The 19,562-nt window shown below is 45.2% G+C and overlaps 1 protein-coding gene across 1 annotated transcript in view; it reads right to left on the reverse strand.

Annotated features, from left to right (window-relative positions):
- The window catches only part of LOC126444234 (beta-glucuronidase-like), a 105,490-nt gene extending 95,334 nt beyond the window's left edge, over positions 1 to 10,156 (reverse strand). The window contains exon 1 of the mRNA XM_050090964.1: positions 9,965 to 10,156. Coding sequence (XP_049946921.1) covers positions 9,965 to 10,156 — 192 coding nt within the window. The remainder of the gene's footprint in view (positions 1 to 9,964) is intronic.
- Between the last annotated feature and the right edge of the window lie 9,406 nt (positions 10,157 to 19,562).

Below are 19,562 nucleotides of genomic sequence, written 5' to 3' on the forward strand. Positions count from 1 at the left end.
TCCGTAATGTTATATTAAATTATTGGCGATTAGTCATTACCCTATATAACCCACTATAAGAAAGTAACTATCCAGAGCGACTGAAAGTGGAATGACGACATGATGCCATGCTGAGATTCACTGGAAGAATTTGAAGGAAATGTGATTCATCTACGAAGGACGTTGGTATGAAACAGTTTTTCGACAGATTCTGGACTACTGCTCATCAGTGTGGCGTCCTTGCCAGTTTGGATTCATAGGGGAGAGAGGGGAAGAGAGAGAGAGAGAGAGAGAGAGAGAGAGAGAGAAAAGATTCAAGAAAGAGGGTCGCGTTGCCTCACGGGGTCATTTATTCGAAGCGAGAGTGTTACGGAGTTACTCAATACACTCCAGTGAGAGGCGCTATAAGTGGGCCGTTGTCATCGAGAGATTTACTGTTGAAACACCGAGAGAGTACGTTTCGTGTAAAGTTGAGTAATACATCACTTCCTCCCACTTACGAGGACGTGTTCGAAATGATGCCTTCGACTTTTTATGTGAAAACTCCTTTTTTTTGGGCCATCAGTCTATCAGTCTTCTGACTGGTTTGATGCGACACCGCCAGGCATTTCTCTCTTGTGCCAACCTCTTCATCGCAGAGTAGCACTTTCAACCTACGTCCTTAATTATTTGCTCGATGTATTCCAATATCTGTCTTCTTCTACAGTTTTTGCCCTCTACAGCTCCCTGTAGTACGAGGGCAGTTCAATAAGTAATGCAACACATTTTTTTTCTCGGCCAATTTTGGTTGAAAAAACCGGAAATTTCTTGTGAAATATTTTCAAACATTCCCGCTTCGTCTCGTATAGTTTCATTGACTTCCGACAAGAGGCAGCGCTGTACGGAGCTGTTAAAATGGCGTCTGTATCGGATGTGCGTTGCAAACAACGGGCAGTGATCGAGTTTCTTTTGGCGGAAAACCAGGGCATCTCAGATATTCATAGGCGCTTGCAGAATGTCTACGGTGATCTGGCAGTGGACAAAAGCACGGTGAGTCGTTGGGCAAAGCGTGTGTCATCATCGCCGCAAGGTCAAGCAAGACTGTCTGATCTCCCGCGTGCGGGCCGGCCGTGCACAGCTGTGACTCCTGCAATGGCGGAGCGTGCGAACACACTCGTTCGAGATGATCGACGGATCACCATCAAACAACTCAGTGCTCAACTTGACATCTCTGTTGGTAGTGCTGTCACAATTGTTCACCAGTTGGAATATTCAAAGGTTTGTTCCCGCTGGGTCCCTCGTTGTCTAACCGAACACCATAAAGAGCAAAGGAGAACCATCTGTGCGGAATTGCTTGCTCGTCATGTGGCTGAGGGTGACAATTTCTTGTCAAAGATTGTTACAGGCGATGAAGCATGGGTTCATCACTTCGAACCTGAAACAAAACGGCAATCAATGGAGTGGCGCCACACCCACTCCCCTACCAAGAAAAAGTTTAAAGCCATACCCTCAGCCGGTAAAGTCATGGTTACAGTCTTCTGGGACGCTGAAGGGGTTATTCTGTTCGATGTCCTTCCCCATGGTCAAACGATCAACTTTGAAGTATATTGTGCTACTCTTCAGAAATTGAAGAAACGACTTCAGCGTGTTCGTAGGCACAAAAATCTGAACGAACTTCTCCTTCTTCATGACAACGCAAGACCTCACACAAGTCTTCGCACCCGAGAGGAGCTCACAAAACTTTATTGGACTGTTCTTCCTCATGCACCCTACAGCCCCGATCTCGCACCGTCGGATTTCCATATGTTTGGCCCAATGAAGGACGCAATCGGATGATGAAGACGTTATTGATGCAGTACGACGTTGGCTCCGACATCGACCAGTGGAATGGTACCGTGCAGGCATACAGGCCCTCATTTCAAGGAGGCGTAAGGCCGTAGCATTGAATAGAGATTACGTTGAAAAATAGTGTTGTGTAGCTAAAAGATTGGGGAATAACCTGGTGTATTTCAATGCTGAATAAAACAACCCCTGTTTTAGAAAAAAAATGTGTTGCATTACTTATTGAACTGCCCTCGTACCATGGAAGTCATTCCCTCATGTCTTAACAGATGTCCTATCATCCTGTCTCTTCTCCTTGTCAGTGTTTTCCACATATTCCTCTCCTCACCGATTCTGAGCATAACCTCCTCATTCCTTACCTTATCAGTCCACGAAATTTTCAATAATCGCCTGTAGCACCACATCGAAAATGCTTCGATTCTTTTCTGTTCCGGTTTTCCCACAGTCCATGTTTCACTACCATACAGTGCTGTGCTCCAGACGTACATTCTCAGAAATTTCTTCCTCAAATTAATATCTATGTTTGATACTAGCAGACTACTCTTAGCCAGAAATGCCCTTTGTTTCAGGGCTACTCTTCTTTCGATGTCCTCCTTGCTCCGTCCGTCATTGGTTATTTTGCTGCCCAGGTACCAGAGTTCCTTAACTTCATCTACTTCGTGACCATCAATCCTGGTGGTAAGTTTCTCACTGTTCTCATTTCTGCTACTTCTCATTACTTTCGTGTTTCTTCGATTTACTCTCAGTCCATATTCTGTATTCATTAGATTGTTCATTCCATTCAGCATATCCTGTAATTCTTCTTCACTTTCACTCAGGATAGTAATGTCATCAGCGAATCGTATCATTGACATCCTTTCACCTTGGATTTTAGTTCCACTCCTGAAGCTTTGTTTTATTTCCATAATTGCTTCTTCGATGTGTAGATTGAACAGTAGGGGTGAAAGACTTCATCCCTGTCTTACACCCTTTTTATTCCGAGCACTTCATTCTTGGTCGTCCACTCTTATTATTCCCTCTTGGCTTTTATACATATTTTATATTACCCATCTCACCCTATAGCTCACCCCAATTTTTCTCAGAATTTCGAACATCTTTCATTATTTTACGTTGTCGAACGCTTTTTCCAGGTCGACAAAGCCTATGACCGTGTCTTGATTTTTCCACAGTCTTGCTTCCTTTATCAAATGCAACGTCATAATTGCCTCTCTGGTGCCTTTACCTTTTCTAAAGCCAAACTGATCGTTATCTAGCACATCCTCAATTTTCTTTTCCATTCTTAAAGCTTTGTAAATAAAACAAATGTTATTGACATTCTACATCTTTATTCTTGACGTCTACAAATTTGCGCCATCTTACAGAAGGCTCCGAATTGTATCGTGTAACATGGCATTGTGTAACGTAATTACACTGAAGACCCAAAGAAACTGGTACATCTGCCTAATATCGCGTGGGGCCCCGCGACCACGCAGAAGTGCCGCAACACGACATAGCATGGATTCGACTAATGTCTGAAGTAGTGCTGGAGGGAACTGACGCCATGAATACTGCAGGGCTGTCCATAAATCCATAAGAGTACGAGGGGGGTGGTGATACTTTCTGAACAACACGTTGCGAGGCATCCCACATATGCTTAATAATGTTCATGTCTGGGAGTTTGGCAGCCAGCTGAAGTGTTTAAACTCAGAAGAGTGTTCCTGGAGCCACTCTGCAGCAATTTTGGACGTATGGTGTTGTCGCATTGTCCTGCTGGAATTCCCCAAGTCCGACGGAATACACAATGGACATGAATGGATGCAGGTGAAGAGACAGGATGCTTACTCACGTGTCACCTGTCAGAAAGGTATCTAGAAGTTTCAGGGATCCCATATCACTCCAGCTGCACACGCCCCACACCATTACAGAGACTGCACCAGCTTGAACAGTCCACTGCTGACATGCAGGGCATGGATTCATGAGGTTGTCTCCATACCCGTACACGTCCATCCTCTCGATACAATTTGAAACGAGACTCGTCCGACCAGCCAACATGTTTCCAGTCATCAACAATCCAATGTCGGTGTTGACGGGTCCAGGCGAGACGTAAAGCCTTGGTCGCGCAGTCGTCAAGGGTACACGAGTGGGCCTTCGGCTCCGAAAGCGCATATCGATGATGTTTTGTTGAATGGTTCGCACGCTGACACGTGTTAATGACCCAGCATTGAAATCTGCAGCAATTTGCGGAAGGGTTGTTGCACTTCAGTCTCGTTGAACGATTCTCTTCAATTGTCGTTGGTCCCGTTTTGTAGGATCTTTTCTCCGACCTCAGTGACGTCGGAGATTTGATGTTTTACCGGATTCCTGATATTCAGGGTACACTCGTGAAATGGTCGTACAGGAAAAGCCCCAATTCATAGCTATCTCGGAGATGCTGTGTCTCATCACTCGTACGCCGACTATAACACCACGTTCAAACTCACTTAATCTTGATAACCTGCCATTGTAGCAGCAGTAACCGTTCTAACAATTTCACCAGACACTTGTTGTCTTATATAGGCGTTGCCGACCGCAGCGCCATATTCTGACTGTTTACACATCTCTGTATTTGAATACGCATGCCTGTACCAGTTTCTCTGGTTTCTCTGCCGCTTCAGTGTACGTCGGCACGTCAGAAACAGCGGTCTGTAATCGAGTTTCTAACTGCAGAAGTGCTCGTCCACACATGGGGTACTCTTTCCTTCATTATAACAGTCCCAGACCATACACGAGCGCTGCGATATCTGCTACCGTTCGACGCCTTGGGTTCACTGTCGTCGATTATCCTCCATGCAGTCCCGACTTGGCCCCATCTGATTTTCATCTGTTCCCAATACTTAAAGAACACCTTCGAGGACTTCACTTTTGATAGTGATGAAGACTTGCAAGCATAGGCGAAATTGTGCATCCGTCAACAAAGTCAAACAATGAAGATATCAACAAACTGCTCTCTCGTTGGGAGAAATGTTTTCGTCGCAAGGGTGACTATGTTGAAAAATAATTATGTAGACATGAAGAATAAAATTGTAGAACGTTAATAAAGTTGGTTTATTTAAAAAAGGTTTAAGAGTTTTCACATACAAACTTCGCGTGCATCACTTTCCAACACACCCTCGTACATCTCGCGAAACGACTACAATTAGAAAATCAGAGAAATTAGAGCTCATACGGAGGTTTACCGAGAATCATTCTCCTCTCACACCATTCGCTAATGGAATAGGAAAGGGAGGATTAGTTATGGTACCATAAGTGCCCTCCGCTACACACCATAAGTGTAAATGGTGATGTGACATTGGATGACGGACATAAAATTACAGTCAACGACACTTCTGTCCATCACGAAGACTAACGGTTTCTCGGTTAACGTAATTAAAGAATCTATAGAGATCAAAATGTCTTATGAGACCACCTGTAATCTCTACAGCTTGCAGCTAAGCACAACAGGGAGTCTAGTTATCACAAGGTTAAAGCAGACGTGGCAGACACGGAACAAAAACATTCCCGTATACGACGAAGAACTGAGCACCAGTGACGTCAGAATCAGCAACACGGCTATTTAAGGACGAGGGCTGCAATCGCACGGCTGTCAGTTGCCTCCTGATAACGGTCCATGAGCACTCGGCCGAAAGCTTGCGGATGTACAGGGTGGCTATAATTAAACTTTCGCTACCTGGGAGCGTCCTCAATAAGAAACGAGTGATTGTAGCACAATGAAATTTCTGCAAACCTTTGTAAGGACTTGCGGAAGAGGAGTAATAAATAAACCATTGAAGGAAACACATTTTAATTTCCATATGAGAGTGTAACGTTTGTTAATTGTGTACAATATTTACGTTGCAGGCTACAAACGTTGTGGCGACCATTTGCACCCACGACAGCCTGGAACAGCACTACGGATATGATTTCACAATTGTTAGCAGCACGTTTCGAATACTCAGCTGTCGTGACACAGCTCCCGCACTGCTTGAAGATGCCACATTGCGTCCAGCATTTTCATCAGTGACAACATTTTCTTCAACAATATGTAGCGCAACTGGCCGTCGGCCTCTCCCAGGAGCAATTACTAAATAACCAGCTAAATCGAACTTGCGAATTATGTTCTTCAACCTCGGTGCGGAAAGAGGACCGCTCCGTATCCTACAATGCGTTGATTCTCGTGAAGAGCAGTCGCACTATTGTTGTTATTTTGAAAAACAGGTTTAAGGATAAAGCCCTGCTCTCCTGGTTCTCACCCATGTTGACTGTCCGCAACTGTAATTCACATTGATGCTTGTGTTTCAAATTAACACTACGAACAAAGCAAATACTGAAGTGCGTAGTATGAACATCATCCTTATGAAGTTGTGTACCCATACCGTAAATAGTTTTCCATCTACACTGGCTCATGTAGGGAAAGTTTAATTATTATCAACCTGTATTTGTTAAACAAGTACCGTGGAAAATACTAAATCGCGTAAAGAAGAAATAAAGTGAAAGGAGAAGATATATGTACAGTGTCAGTATTGGATAGTGTCTGTAAAGTTCGATACTATGTTCCTTCGGACATGCATACACGTTTAAAGGAACTGACACTGCCGCCGATTTATAGATGTATTACATCAGGAAAAGTACCCAAAAATTGAAAGTACGGAACTGCCAAAGCTATACAATTTACAGGAAACCTATGAAAATTTGTGCTACAGCGGTACTCGAACCCGGATTTTCCGATTTATGCCAAAGCCTAAGTCAAAGCCAAGGCAACCTAACGAGAAAACTAGGTAAGTCTCTCTCTGTGTGTGAATCACACCATTGTGTGAGCACTATGGGCAGCAGACACATGGAAGTTTGGATCTGTCTGTGAAGTGTGCTTGGATAGTTAAAGTCACTGGCCTAAAACATGAACAGGTTCGAGTCCCGATCCGGCACAAATTTTCGCCTGTTCCCACTGAAATGTGTAGCTATGGTGATCCCTTATTCGCAATTTGCGAATACGTTTCCTAAAAAGAAAAATATAAGTGGCGATACACAAATGTTAGATTTTATGCTTCTTCATCGTGAGGGTCTTATGTGTCCAGTACTAGCTCAGTGCAGAAGAGCGGCAGCTGTGATCTGCCAGGATCTGATGAATAAACCATTTCAGTATTCACCTGCAGGAATTTAAGAAAACGATTACTTCGATGTTTTTCGTGTATGATTGTTCCTTACAGCTTACATGACACAATTTTCAAACCAGATAGATATTTTTCACAAACGTCATTGAAATTTTCTTGCAAAGATGATTGAGTTGCACTGAGTTTACTGCAGAAGAAAACGCTAAGGAGACATCGAAGGTGGGTACAGCTACTAAGCTTAACACGTCATAAATGTACCCAACAACATGTTTTACGATCACTTCATGTCACTGTACGAATATGTCCACAGCAACGCTGTTCGCAGGGCTGAGATTCGTCTGAAACGACGACGTGATAGTTGTCGTTGGGCTCGACACTGTCGGCGAGCTTCCCTGTGCAGCCACGTCAAGGGAACCCGCAGCAGTGATTACTGTGCTGACAGTCGTCCCACTGCCCGTGTGGATACTGGTCTTCCAGCACGTAAGCCAATTTCCTAACTCAAGGCGTTTGACATATCTGTACGATCCCCCACCCCCCACCGCCAGACAAATTGGGTGTCTGTCCTCTCGGGCGCTAGTTTAGTGGGGGCAATGAGATCCTACTGTTAAGATCCTGTATTGCGTAGAGCATGGTCTTGTTGAAACCATCAGTTCTATAGTCACATGTAAGTCACGGAATCCTGACCATCACGAGCAGCAACATTGTGGAATTATGAACTGCAATCTTGGTAGGCCACGAATTCCGAAACATGCTGACGGACGTTATCCTTCTTACATGAGGCATGACACTGTCATTTCAAAACAACATTAAAATGCGGTTTCTGAACAATAAATCCGTTTCGTAAACCTCCCTTATACACAGAATGTAGATGCCATTAACCCTATCCACTTTGTGCTGTTGCACTGAAACGCTAGTCATTTGCATAGCAAAGCACAGTAGCACGCCTCATGCCAAGTTTTATGATTATTCCAAGCCGCCTTCATGGTGTTGCAATGCTATTGGCCGGTAGTGTACATAAAGGGTGTCCCAGAAATGCTGCGGCAAACTTCGAGGGTGGTAGAGGGTGTCTCGAGGAACACATAGAGGATGGGAACCTGTATCTGGAAATGTCATCCAACTACGGTACAGAGCGTTGAAATTACTGGCGCGGCGCATGCTACTGGGCCACCACTTCGGCAGTATACGTGACTGTGTACGTTGACGGACCGTAGGCGGAACTTTTCGGAACTTGACTGATTGCCACGATCGCCAGTGGAGAAGGTGGAGGGTTGGTGCTGCTTAGAAAGGCGTTGTCTCCTATGAATGCGACGTTTCTGTTGCCTCGGTGGAAGACGGTTTTGGGTACGGATTTCCATCTGCTGTTTATTGTTCTCCTGGAACCCTCTAAAATCTCCAGTGTTTTTAGGTTTACAGGAGAAAAATAAAATGCAAAGCAAATCTGTGTCCGTAACCTTCATCCACCAAGATAACAGAGGATCACATACACAGGAGACGAAGCCTACGTAAGCAGCAGCTACCTCCAACTTCACCACTAGCGAACGTGACAATCCATCGCGATCATTCAATGACAAAAACAACATTGTGAGACGTTCCGCCGGCCGGAGTGGCCGAGCGGTTCTAGGCGCTACAGTCTGCAGCCGCGCGACCGCTACGGTCGCAGGTTCGAATCCTGCTTCGGGCATGGATGTGTGTGATGTCCTTAGGTCAGTTAGGTTTAAGTAGTTCTAAGTTCTAGGGGACTGATGACCTCAGAAGTTAAGTCCCATAGTGCTCAGAGTCATTTGAACCATTTTCTTTTTTAGACGTTCCACCTACGGTCCGTCAGCGTACAAGCTAGCGTTTGCTGCCGAAGGGTCGCCCTAGTGGCAGATGTCGGCGCATATAACTTCAACACTCTGTAGCGTCGTTAGATGACGTTTCCGGACATGGGTTCCTATCGTCGACTTGTTCTTCAACACACGCTCTACAGCCGCTTCATATTTGCCCCAACGTTTCTGGGACATCCTGTATACATAAGCCGACTTCAAGATCTTTGCAACCGAGTGAGGTGGCGCAGTGGTTAACACACTGGACCCGCATTCTGGAGGACGACGGTTCAATCCCGCGTCCGGCCCTCCTGATTTAGGTTTTCCGTGATTTCCCTAAATCGCTTCAGGCAAATGACGGGATGGTTCCTTTGAAAGGGCACGGCCGACTTCCTTCCCCGTCTTCCCTAATCCAATGAGACCGATGACCTTGCTGTCGGGTCTCCTCCCTCAAATCAACCCAACCCAAGATCTTTACATTCAGCCTTAAGGATATGTAAGGATGTTAGGACTCTACTATCATTAATAACATTGACGCGTAGTGTAATGAAACCAATTGAACTTTGGAATTTTGAAGCTCTTGATGTTTATAGCTAACTGGAGGACAACCTACTAGAAATCAGCGAGAACAGCTGACATGAAGAAATTATATCTTTAGGAATTCATGTTCATCACCACTCCAAATAATAACGAATTTTCAGTAAACAGAGCCCTATGAATGAACTGAGTTGAGAAAACGCAACTGTCGCAACCTTTCTAATGTCTATACTGATTTTCCTTCTGAATGAAAGAAAGACTGGGTTTGACAGGCTCGACAGTCTTTTTCTCTATTCCGGTGTATTTCGCTCTCGGTTTGTAGTAAACATATTACGTACCCAAAATTAAACATGATTGCATAACCTCAGTCCAATAACAGACGTGTTCATAACTTTCAGTGAAACAATGAAGCCGTGCTGATGTCTGCATCACAATGAACATGTTTGTGAATGCGCTATATGAGCATAATCCAGTCTGTAAGGAATAACTGTTTAAAAATGACATACGTAACCTGTGGCAGATTTACGCACGGTGCCCAATCGCTGTTAAAAGAAGACGCAGCAAATATAGCAAAGGGAAGAAAATTAGAGGGTTAGGAAGACGTACACTGTGGGATGCAGACGACAGAAATAAAGAACGACAGACAGTGCACTTAAGTAGCTCTTGGCTATCACAGAGTGAGTTCGAGTTCCAGTAGCAGTCTGGAAGGCTACTTACCCAGGCGAGGTCATCGGCGTACCACTGTTGAGCGTGGCCCTCGTCGCCCGGGTCCAGCTTGAAGTTCCAGAGGCCGTCCAGAGACCTCACCTCCCTGGACTCGGACTCCCTGGGATACAGGATACCGGCGTCCACGAGCGGCACCGCTGCCACTGCAGTCGACAGCAGCACGCAGAACCTCCACAACCTCATCATGGCAGTCTGTCAACTAGATGGTCGACGCGATTACAGAAGGAGCATTCCTCAAGCTAATTTACAGAATTTTATGGACTATAAGAAGTATTTTTTTCTTCAAAAAAATGCCTCCAAGATTCAGGTGCGTCGTATACTCGAAATTAATACAAGAGTAATCCGAAAACTAAGGTCTCCGATTTTTTTTTTAAGTGCCGAACTCTGTTTTTGTGGCAGTTGGTCACACTGTTATGAAGAGTGTTTCACGCGCTGTGTGTAAACATGCGCACGCCGCGCTGAGGCGCTCAGTCTTGGCTTGCAGCTGAGAATGGAGCTCCCGTTGGATGTTACCGCCAAGTGCGAATTGCGCGCAGTTATTCGGCTTTTGAACGCAAAGGGCACTGCGCCGATTGAAATCCATCGCCAATTGGCGGAAGTGTATGGTGAGTCGTGCATGGATCTGAAAAATGTTCGTAGAGAGTTTGCAGCTGGTAGAACCGAAATTCACGACGAACAAAGGAGCGGGAGACCGTCAATTTCTGAGGAGACAGTGTTGAAGGTTGTGCAAAGCATGCGTGAAGATCGGCGGATCAGCCTGGATGATCTATGCACGTTGGTTCCTGTGGTTTCCCAAAGCACTGCTCACAGAATTTTAACGGAAACATTGTACTACCGGAAGGTGTGCTCAAGATGGGTGCCACTCATGCTGACTGAGGACCATATGCGGCAACGATTTGATGCTTCCCGTGCATTTCTTCACCGCCTTGCAGCCGAACAGGAGAGCTTTCTGGACTCAATTCTCACGGGTGACGAAACCTGGGCATACCACTTTACACCCGAGACCAAGCAACAACCATGCCAGTGACGGCATCCTTTGCGCCAAAGCCGCGGAAATTCAAACAAACACAGTCTGTCGGTAAAGTCATGACAACCGTTTTTTGGGATCGTAAAGAGGTATTGTTGGTCGACTTTACGCCCATTGGGACCACAATAAACGCTGACAGGTACTGTGAGACTCTGAAAAAACTCAAAAAAGCAATTCAGAACCGTAGAAGAGGAATGTTGAGCCAGGTCGTACACATTCTCCATGACAACACTGGCCCACACATCGTTCGGCAAACCGTTGCTCTCCTGCAACAATTTCAGTGGAGCATAATCACCCACCCACCCCATAGTCCTGACTTGGCGCCCAGAGACTATCACCTGTACCCTAAGTTAAAAGAACATTTGGCCGGAAAGCGATTCAGCTCCGACGACGAGGTGAAAGAAGAGGTTCATAACTTTCTGAACAGCATGGCGGAGAGCTGCTATGACATGGGCGTACAAAAACTGCCACAACGTCTACAAAAATGCGTCTGCAGAAATGGTTATTATGTCGAAAAATATCTAAATATTCAAGCTGTAAACAGATGTAAACCACTGTAGAAATAAACAGGTCTATGTACTTATAAAAAAAATAGCAGACCTTCCTTTTGGGATTAACCTCGTATAAAAATGTCAGCGTCTGATTTAAAATTCCCGCCAGTCTTAAAAATGGCCACACATTCGATGCTGTGGAAAACAGTCATGGTCTATAGTGAGAGAAGACATTATTGTTAAACCTTTCAAGAAGTGCGGCATAAGCGACGCTTCCGATGACGATGAAGAGGAAGAAGAAGAAGAAAGTTCAGATAACGATTTTCAGGGATTTTAAAGGTCAGTTCGGTGTTACAAATTAAGAATTTTCTTATTATGGCTTTGCAGTTTAATAATAAAAATGTTATTTTTTAAGACACTGCTTAAAATTAAGGTGCATCTTATAGTCCGTAAAATACGGTGGCAATATGACTTTGAAGCAAAGCAAAGTTCGGTGCTCTGGCCTACGTGGGTAAATCGGCATTGACCGACCGCCGTGTTATCCTCTACAAATTGCATATTTTGGTGCGCTATGGAGGGGCATTTGATCACCACACCGCTCTCTCGATTGTTGTCGGCTTTCTTCTCACTCAAGTATCTGCCAATTGGCATCACGAGGCTGAGTGCATCACTTTCCAGCCTCCCGCCAAGGAAAAATCTCTAGCAGTACTGAGAATCGAACCCAGTTTCTCCACGGAGCAGTCAGACACGCTCACCATTTGGCCACAGAAGCGGTCATGGCACGTAAGACTCCATATTACTACGATACCTATATGAATAAAAATGTAAATGTTCGTTAGCTGAAAATCTTAACTTTCCGGATCTTCTTCACCGGTTGCTTTGAAATTTTGACACAACGTTGCATGCGAATACTTGCTTGATTTCATAAATCTGTTTCTTTTATTACACACGTAACATATAAAAGGAAAAGGTTGTTACCAAAAGTCTCGTAAAGTTCTTGACCGATTTATTTCAAAATTTTTAGACAACGCTCTAGTGAATATTCGTGTGTACTGTACGTAAGGCAATGTCCTGACTGGTTGGCTGAATGGCTGACTCATCACCACCCAGAAAGTTAAATTTAGGAGAAGGTGTGGATCTTATACTGTAGGCGTCGTCCAAGAAGGAATTTTTAGAAATTCCAACCCTGTTGTTTTGTTGTTGTGGTCTTCAGTCCTGAGACTGGTTTGATGCAGCTCTCCATGCTACTCTATCCTGTGCAAGCTCCTTCATCTCCCAGTACCTACCTCCAACCCTAAGGGGGTGAAATAGACGATGAAGGGATTTTTTTTTAAAAAAGTCGCTATTAAGACAATTTTGAATCTACATCTCGAAAATCGATATTTTGTTTCTCTGACAGAAGTAAAAAAATATGTGTTTCAGCGATTTTGGAAATTTAACTTTTTGGGGGTGAAATAGTGGATGAAATTTTTTTGGAACTATATCATTACCAAGCAACTACTAAAATACTTTAAAGCTATACTCATGAGCATTGGTATTTGACTTCTCGGTTCCAACCAAAAAAATACGGGTTTCAGTGTTTCTTGAAATTGAACCCCTAAGGGAGTGAAATAGGGCATGAGATTTTTTACGAAAATATTTTATTATGAAAGCATTTTAAAGACAAATCTACGAAAATTTAAATTTGGCTTCTCAGTTGTAAATAAAAAAAGTACATGCCCTACTCTTTTTGGAAATGCAACCCTATGGGGGTGGAATGGGGGATGAAAGTTTTCATGGAAATGTTTAATAGTGTAAATATAACCTAACCTTACCTGACCTAACCTAAAATAACCTAACGAAGCATTTTTGAAGGTAAATCTATGATAATTTGTACTTAGCTTCTCTGTTAGAAATAACAAAAAGCGTGACAATGTTTTTTTAAGGGGTTGAAATAGGGGGTGAAACGTTTTATGAAAATATTTCATTGCGAAAGCATTTTCAAAGCTTGTTTCTCTGACAGAAGTAAAAAAATATGTGTTTCAGCGATTTTGGAAACTTAACATTTTGGGGGTGAAATAGTGAATGAAACTGAACATTCTCGGTTAGGGGAAAAAACGTGTTTCACTGTTTTTGGAAATTCAACCCCTGAGGGGGTGAAATAGGGTCAGATTGATTCACTGATTCATCATCGCCCAGGAATGAAACCGCTAAGGACAGAATGGCTCAAATGGCTCTGAACACTATGGGACTTAACTTCTGAGGTCATCAGTCCCCTAGAACTTAGAACTACTTAAACCTAACTAACCTAAGGACATCACACACATCCATGCCCGAGGCAGGATTCGAACCTGCGACCGTAGCGGTCGCGCGGTTCCAGACTGTAGCGCCTAGAACCGCTCGGCCACTCCGGCCGGCGCATCTCCGACATTTTTCATTTTCCTGCCTCCGATGTTCCTGCTCAAAACGTAAGACAGGAGCTGAGGTGAAGTAGTTGTGCGCTATTGATTACGATCTTCTGTTGCGGCGCACCTATTACTTGGATGAATGTGTAGACTCTTTAGGTGCTTCTTGGACTGGTCTTTATTGCGCTTCAGAGAAGCACTACGAGGACTTCTAGCTGTGCTCACTTCACTGTACAATTTGTCGAGGAATCTGTTGTTCCTCGTCTGCTGGACGGGCCCAATCCTTTTGAGTTGGCGACTAATTACAGTGGCCTCTGTACTATATATCTTTCCCTTCTCAGGAACCGTAGTGTTTGATACGAAGTCATCCCGTTTGATGTTCATAATGTATCTAAGCTTCTATTGGTTTAACAGTTCTAGTTTCTTAAGACCACGGTGATATACGATGTAGTGTCTAGATTTCGATCCCCTGGAGCAGGATAGAAACAACAATTGCTCGTTACACCATCAGTCTGTTGCATAGTGTCAGATCTTTATTCAGGAAGACCCTGTGTAGGAGACGTGCAAAAGCAACATGTGCAGCATGCATCCTGTTCTCCACGTCCTTTTCTGGTGAGCAATTAGTTGATAATATACTTCCTAGACAGAGGAAGTGATCCACTTGTTCCAAAGGTGTGCTGGAAACAGAGATATTGAAATCTGGAAAGGCAGTTACAGGAGCTGTTACAGACAGTTGCAGCTCTGGCGGGGGGGGTGGGGGGGGGGGGGGGTGAGCTGGAGAAGCATTGTCGTCAACGTACTGCAGTTCAGTTACCTGAACGAGACTTATGAACCTTTTAGAGTGCAGTCTGGACTGATTAAATCGCACTCCGTCTAATCTGTATTTAAGCTCTGTTCCTGTGCTGTTTACAGACGATGTCTCGTAAAGTTTGGCTGATAGGTAAACAGCAAACAACGTTGGCATGAGGTCACATCCTTGTATCGGTTCATTAGTAATAGGGAATATATCAGACGTTTCATTCTGATATAGCACTTGCCCATACATGTCATCGTGGGAAGCCTGAATCAGTTTAACGAAGTATTCGGGCAGCCAAAACGTTTTAAGACCTTCCACATAGATTCTCTGTGCACTGTGTCAAAAGGCCTTTTTTAGGTCATAGAACACAAGGAGCAAAGGCTTATCTTGTACCCTGCACAATTCTCCTGCAGTTGTCGTTAACAGAAGATCATATCAACAGTTCCTCTGGAGGGCTGAAATCCGCACTGAGATTCACGAAGTGCAGTTTGCTCAAATGGTTCAAATGGCTCTGAGCACTATTTGACTTAACATCTGAGGTCATCAGTACCCCAGAAATTAGAACTACTTAAACCTAACTAACCTAAGGACACCACACACATCCATGCCCGAGGCAGGATTCGAACCTGCGACCGTAGCGGTCGCGCGGTTTCAGACTGAAGCGCCTAGAACCGCCCGGCCACCACGGCCGGCAGGAAGTGCAGTCTCGGAAAGAGTTTGAAGGCGCTTCGACGGAATTCTAGCAAAGATTTTACCGGCCACGGAGAGCGAGGACATGTCACGGTAGTTACCACGTATGCTTCGGTCACATTTTTTTTTTTTTTTAAAGATGGTGCCATCTGTGCAGTTCTTCATTTCAACAAATACGTTACAGGCGTCTCACATTAGAAGAAAGAGGGAGAAGAGTGTGTTTTTTAAAGGCAAGCCACCACTTTGAATGACGTGCAGGGGGATGCCGTCAGATCTGGGTACCTTTCTCAGTTTCGTGCTTTCTAGAGCCTTGCTGAATTCGTCGGTGGAACTGCCATACAGGGTTGTGTTTGATGTTGTGGGACATTTTCGAAAAAGACGTCAGTGGCAGATAGGTCAAAATCAGTCACAGAAAAAAGGAAAAAATTGCAATAAAAGACGTTTTGCATGCAACAAATTTTCAGCATTGGGTCGTCATATACTTTATTGTGATTATGTCATACTTAATCATGAAAGTGACGCGGTTTTGTCTCCTCTGGGTGCCACTCTTTTTAGAGAAGCTTGTGGTTGATGGTGTCTCATGGTCTAAAACGACAACCAGGAAATCACTGGTGCTTTTCGTGGATGTTGATGTTGAACCTCAGTCACTCACGCCATACGACATTTATTTTTCGGTGCATACCAAAGACATCATAACATGTTTCTACTGCTTTGTAACGTTGTGGAGCTTACCTTGTGATAGGGCCTGCTGTGTGGCGTTCCAGAGGATGTGGGACCAAACACTAACAGGCTGTGCTGTGTGTTACCCGATTTTATTCAGAGTAGTTTCCTCATCTCTTATCGCTGGTCATTTTGTACCTGATAAAGTGTACAAACAATTAATGACCGGGGCACATGGAATACGTAGCCAGTATAAAGTCGTCGCACACACAAGCGAAACAGTCAAGTGGGTGCTCCACTTGGATTGCGGGATTTCACAAGACACTTCTGGCACTATCATCAGTGGCAGTTCTCATCATCACATCACTTTTCATTCAAGTGTTCCACAAGTTGTTCTCTAATTATAATTATTGTGCCTTATCTGTTTTATGAGTATGACGTTTGCATCACGGGGTGATTCCCCTACGCCATCCGCACCCCCTTGCCCCTGCAAGCAATCACTGACGTGTGTGCTGACAGAGTGAGATTGCTCAACTTTTAATGTGTGACCAATATTAGAGAGGACCCATTGCTCAACCCCTCAACGGCCATCTCATTTGAATTTTCTTTACTTTTCCTATAACACGTTAATAAGGGCATGGCAACACCTTTCACATTTTATTGTTCATCGCTACCTTAGCTGTGACGCACCACACTGTTAACCATTTTCTGCTTCCGAATGTCAAGCACGTTGTTAAGTCTGTCAAGTGAAACCAACTCTTAACTCGTATATATCTGGGCCGTCATACACTCCTGGAAATTGAAATAAGAACACCGTGAATTCATTGTCCCAGGAAGGGGAAACTTTATTGACACATTCCTGGGGTCAGATACATCACATGATCACACTGACAGAACCACAGGCACATAGACACAGGCAACAGAGCATGCACAATGTCGGCACTAGTACAGTGTATATCCACCTTTCGCAGCAATTCAGGCTGCTATTCTCCCATGGAGACGATCGTAGAGATGCTGGATGTAGTCCTGTGGAACGGCTTGCCATGCCATTTCCACCTGGCGCCTCAGTTGGACCAGCGTTCGTGCTGGACGTGCAGAACGCGTGAGACGACGCTTCATCCAGTCCCAAACATGCTCAATGGGGGACAGATCCGGAGATCTTGCTGGCCAGGGTAGTTGACTTACACCTTCTAGAGCACGTTGGGTGGCACGGGATACATGCGGACGTGCATTGTCCTGTTGGAACAGCAAGTTCCCTTGCCGGTCTAGGAATGGTAGAACGATGGGTTCGATGACGGTTTGGATGTACCGTGCAGTATTCAGTGTCCCCTCGACGATCACCAGTGGTGTACGGCCAGTGTAGGAGATCGCTCCCCACACCATGATGCCGGGTGTTGGCCCTGTGTGCCTCGGTCGTATGCAGTCCTGATTGTGGCGCTCACCTGCACGGCGTCAAACACGCATACGACCATCATTGGCACCAAGGCAGAAGCGACTCTCATCGCTGAAGACGACACGTCTCCATTCGTCCCTCCATTCACGCCTGTCGCGACACCACTGGAGGCGGGCTGCACGATGTTGGGGCGTGAGCGGAAGACGGCCTAACGGTGTGCGGGACCGTAGCCCAGCTTCATGGAGACGGTTGCGAATGGTCCTCGCCGATACCCCAGGAGCAACAGTGTCCCTAATTTGCTGGGAAGTGGCGGTGCGGTCCCCTACGGCACTGCGTAGGATCCTACGGTCTTGGCGTGCATCCGTGCGTCGCTGCGGTCCGGTCCCAGGTCGACGGGCACATGCACCTTCCGCCGACCACTGGCGACAACATCGATGTACTGTGGAGACCTCACGCCCCACGTGTTGAGCAATTCGGCGGTACGTCCACCCGGCCTCCCGCGTGCCCACTATACGCCCTCGCTCAAAGTCCGTCAGCTGCACATACGGTTCACGTCCACGCTGTCGCGGCATGCTACCAGTGTTAAAGACTGCGATGGAGCTCCGTATGCCACGGCAAACTGGCTGACACTGACGGCGGCGGTGCACAAATGCTGCGCAGCTAGCGCCATTCGACGGCCAACACCGCGGTTCCTGGTGTGTCCGCTGTGCCGTGCGTGTGATCATTGCTTGTACAGCCCTCTCGCAGTGTCCGGAGCAAGTATGGTGGGTCTGACACACCGGTGTCAATGTGTTCTTTTTTCCTTTTTCAGGAGTGTATTTCATTCAAAAAATGGGGACGTTGTTGCAATATGACGAGAACCTCTCGAAGTTTTTCTGAAGTGCAAGTATATTTTTATGTGTTTATTTCTCTTTCTCCCTCTCGTTTCATTCACTTTATTTGTGTTGCTGTGACACGTTTAGCAATTGCTAAAAGTACAAGACATGAAGTGTCTAAATATTTTTTCTCCTGAGCAAAAATACAGTCTGCAGGAGTCTCATTATTAGCTACAAGGGAAATGAAAACGATACAGATAGATAAAAAGTAAGTAAACCGGATGTTGTTTCAAAAGTAATCACCATAACCGTTATACATTTATTCCACTTTGAGCAAGACGGCTACTGCTTTCATAGTAAAATGTTTGCGATTGCCCTCGGAACCATGATCATACCCAGAGGTGCACATCTTCAGGACTCTAAAAATATGGAAATCGCCTGGGGTACTATCGAGACTGCATGGGGGTTGTGTAAGGGCTTCCCAGTGAAACTTTCTGAACTGTAGTCGAAACAACCTTGGCAACGTGTGGGCAGGCTTTACCGTGCAACAGAATGATGCCGTCCATCAACGTTCATGGGCGTTTGGACTTTATGGCGCGCTTCATATGGATGCTTTGCAAAAATTAAAGAGCGGCATCACGACCAAACAGCCATGAATGTTATGGACGGCATCTACATCTACATCTACATTGATACTCCGCAAGCCACCCAACGGTGTGTGGCGGAGGGCACTTTACGTGCCACTGTCATTACCTCCCTTTCCTGTTCCAGTCGCGTATGGTTCGCGGGAAGAACGACTGTCTGAAAGCCTCCGTGCGCGCTCTAATCTCTCTAATTTTACATTCGTGATCTCCTCGGGAGGTATAAGTAGGGGGAAGCAATATATTCGATACCTCATCCAGAAACGCACCCTCTCGAAACCTGGCGATCAAGCTACACCGCGATGCAGAGCGCCTCTCTTGCAGAGTCTGCCACTTGAGTTTATTAAACATCTCCGTAACGCTATCACGGTTACCAAATAACCCGGTGACAAAACGCGCCGCTCTTCTTTGGATCTTCTCTATCTCCTCCGTCAACCCGACCTGGTACGGATCCCACACTGATGAGCAATACACAAGTATAGGTCGAACGAGTGTTTTGTAAGCCACCTCCTTTGTTGATGGACTACATTTTCTAAGCACTCTCCCAATGAATCTCAACCTGGTACCCGCCTTACCAACAATTAATTTTATATGATCATTCCACTTCAAATCGTTCCGTACGCACACTCCCAGATATTTTACAGAAGTAACTGCTACCAGTGTTTGTTCCGCTATCATATAATCATAAAATA

Source organism: Schistocerca serialis, chromosome 1 (assembly GCF_023864345.2).
Source record: "Schistocerca serialis cubense isolate TAMUIC-IGC-003099 chromosome 1, iqSchSeri2.2, whole genome shotgun sequence".
NCBI classification, from domain to species: Eukaryota; Metazoa; Arthropoda; class Insecta; order Orthoptera; family Acrididae; genus Schistocerca; species Schistocerca serialis.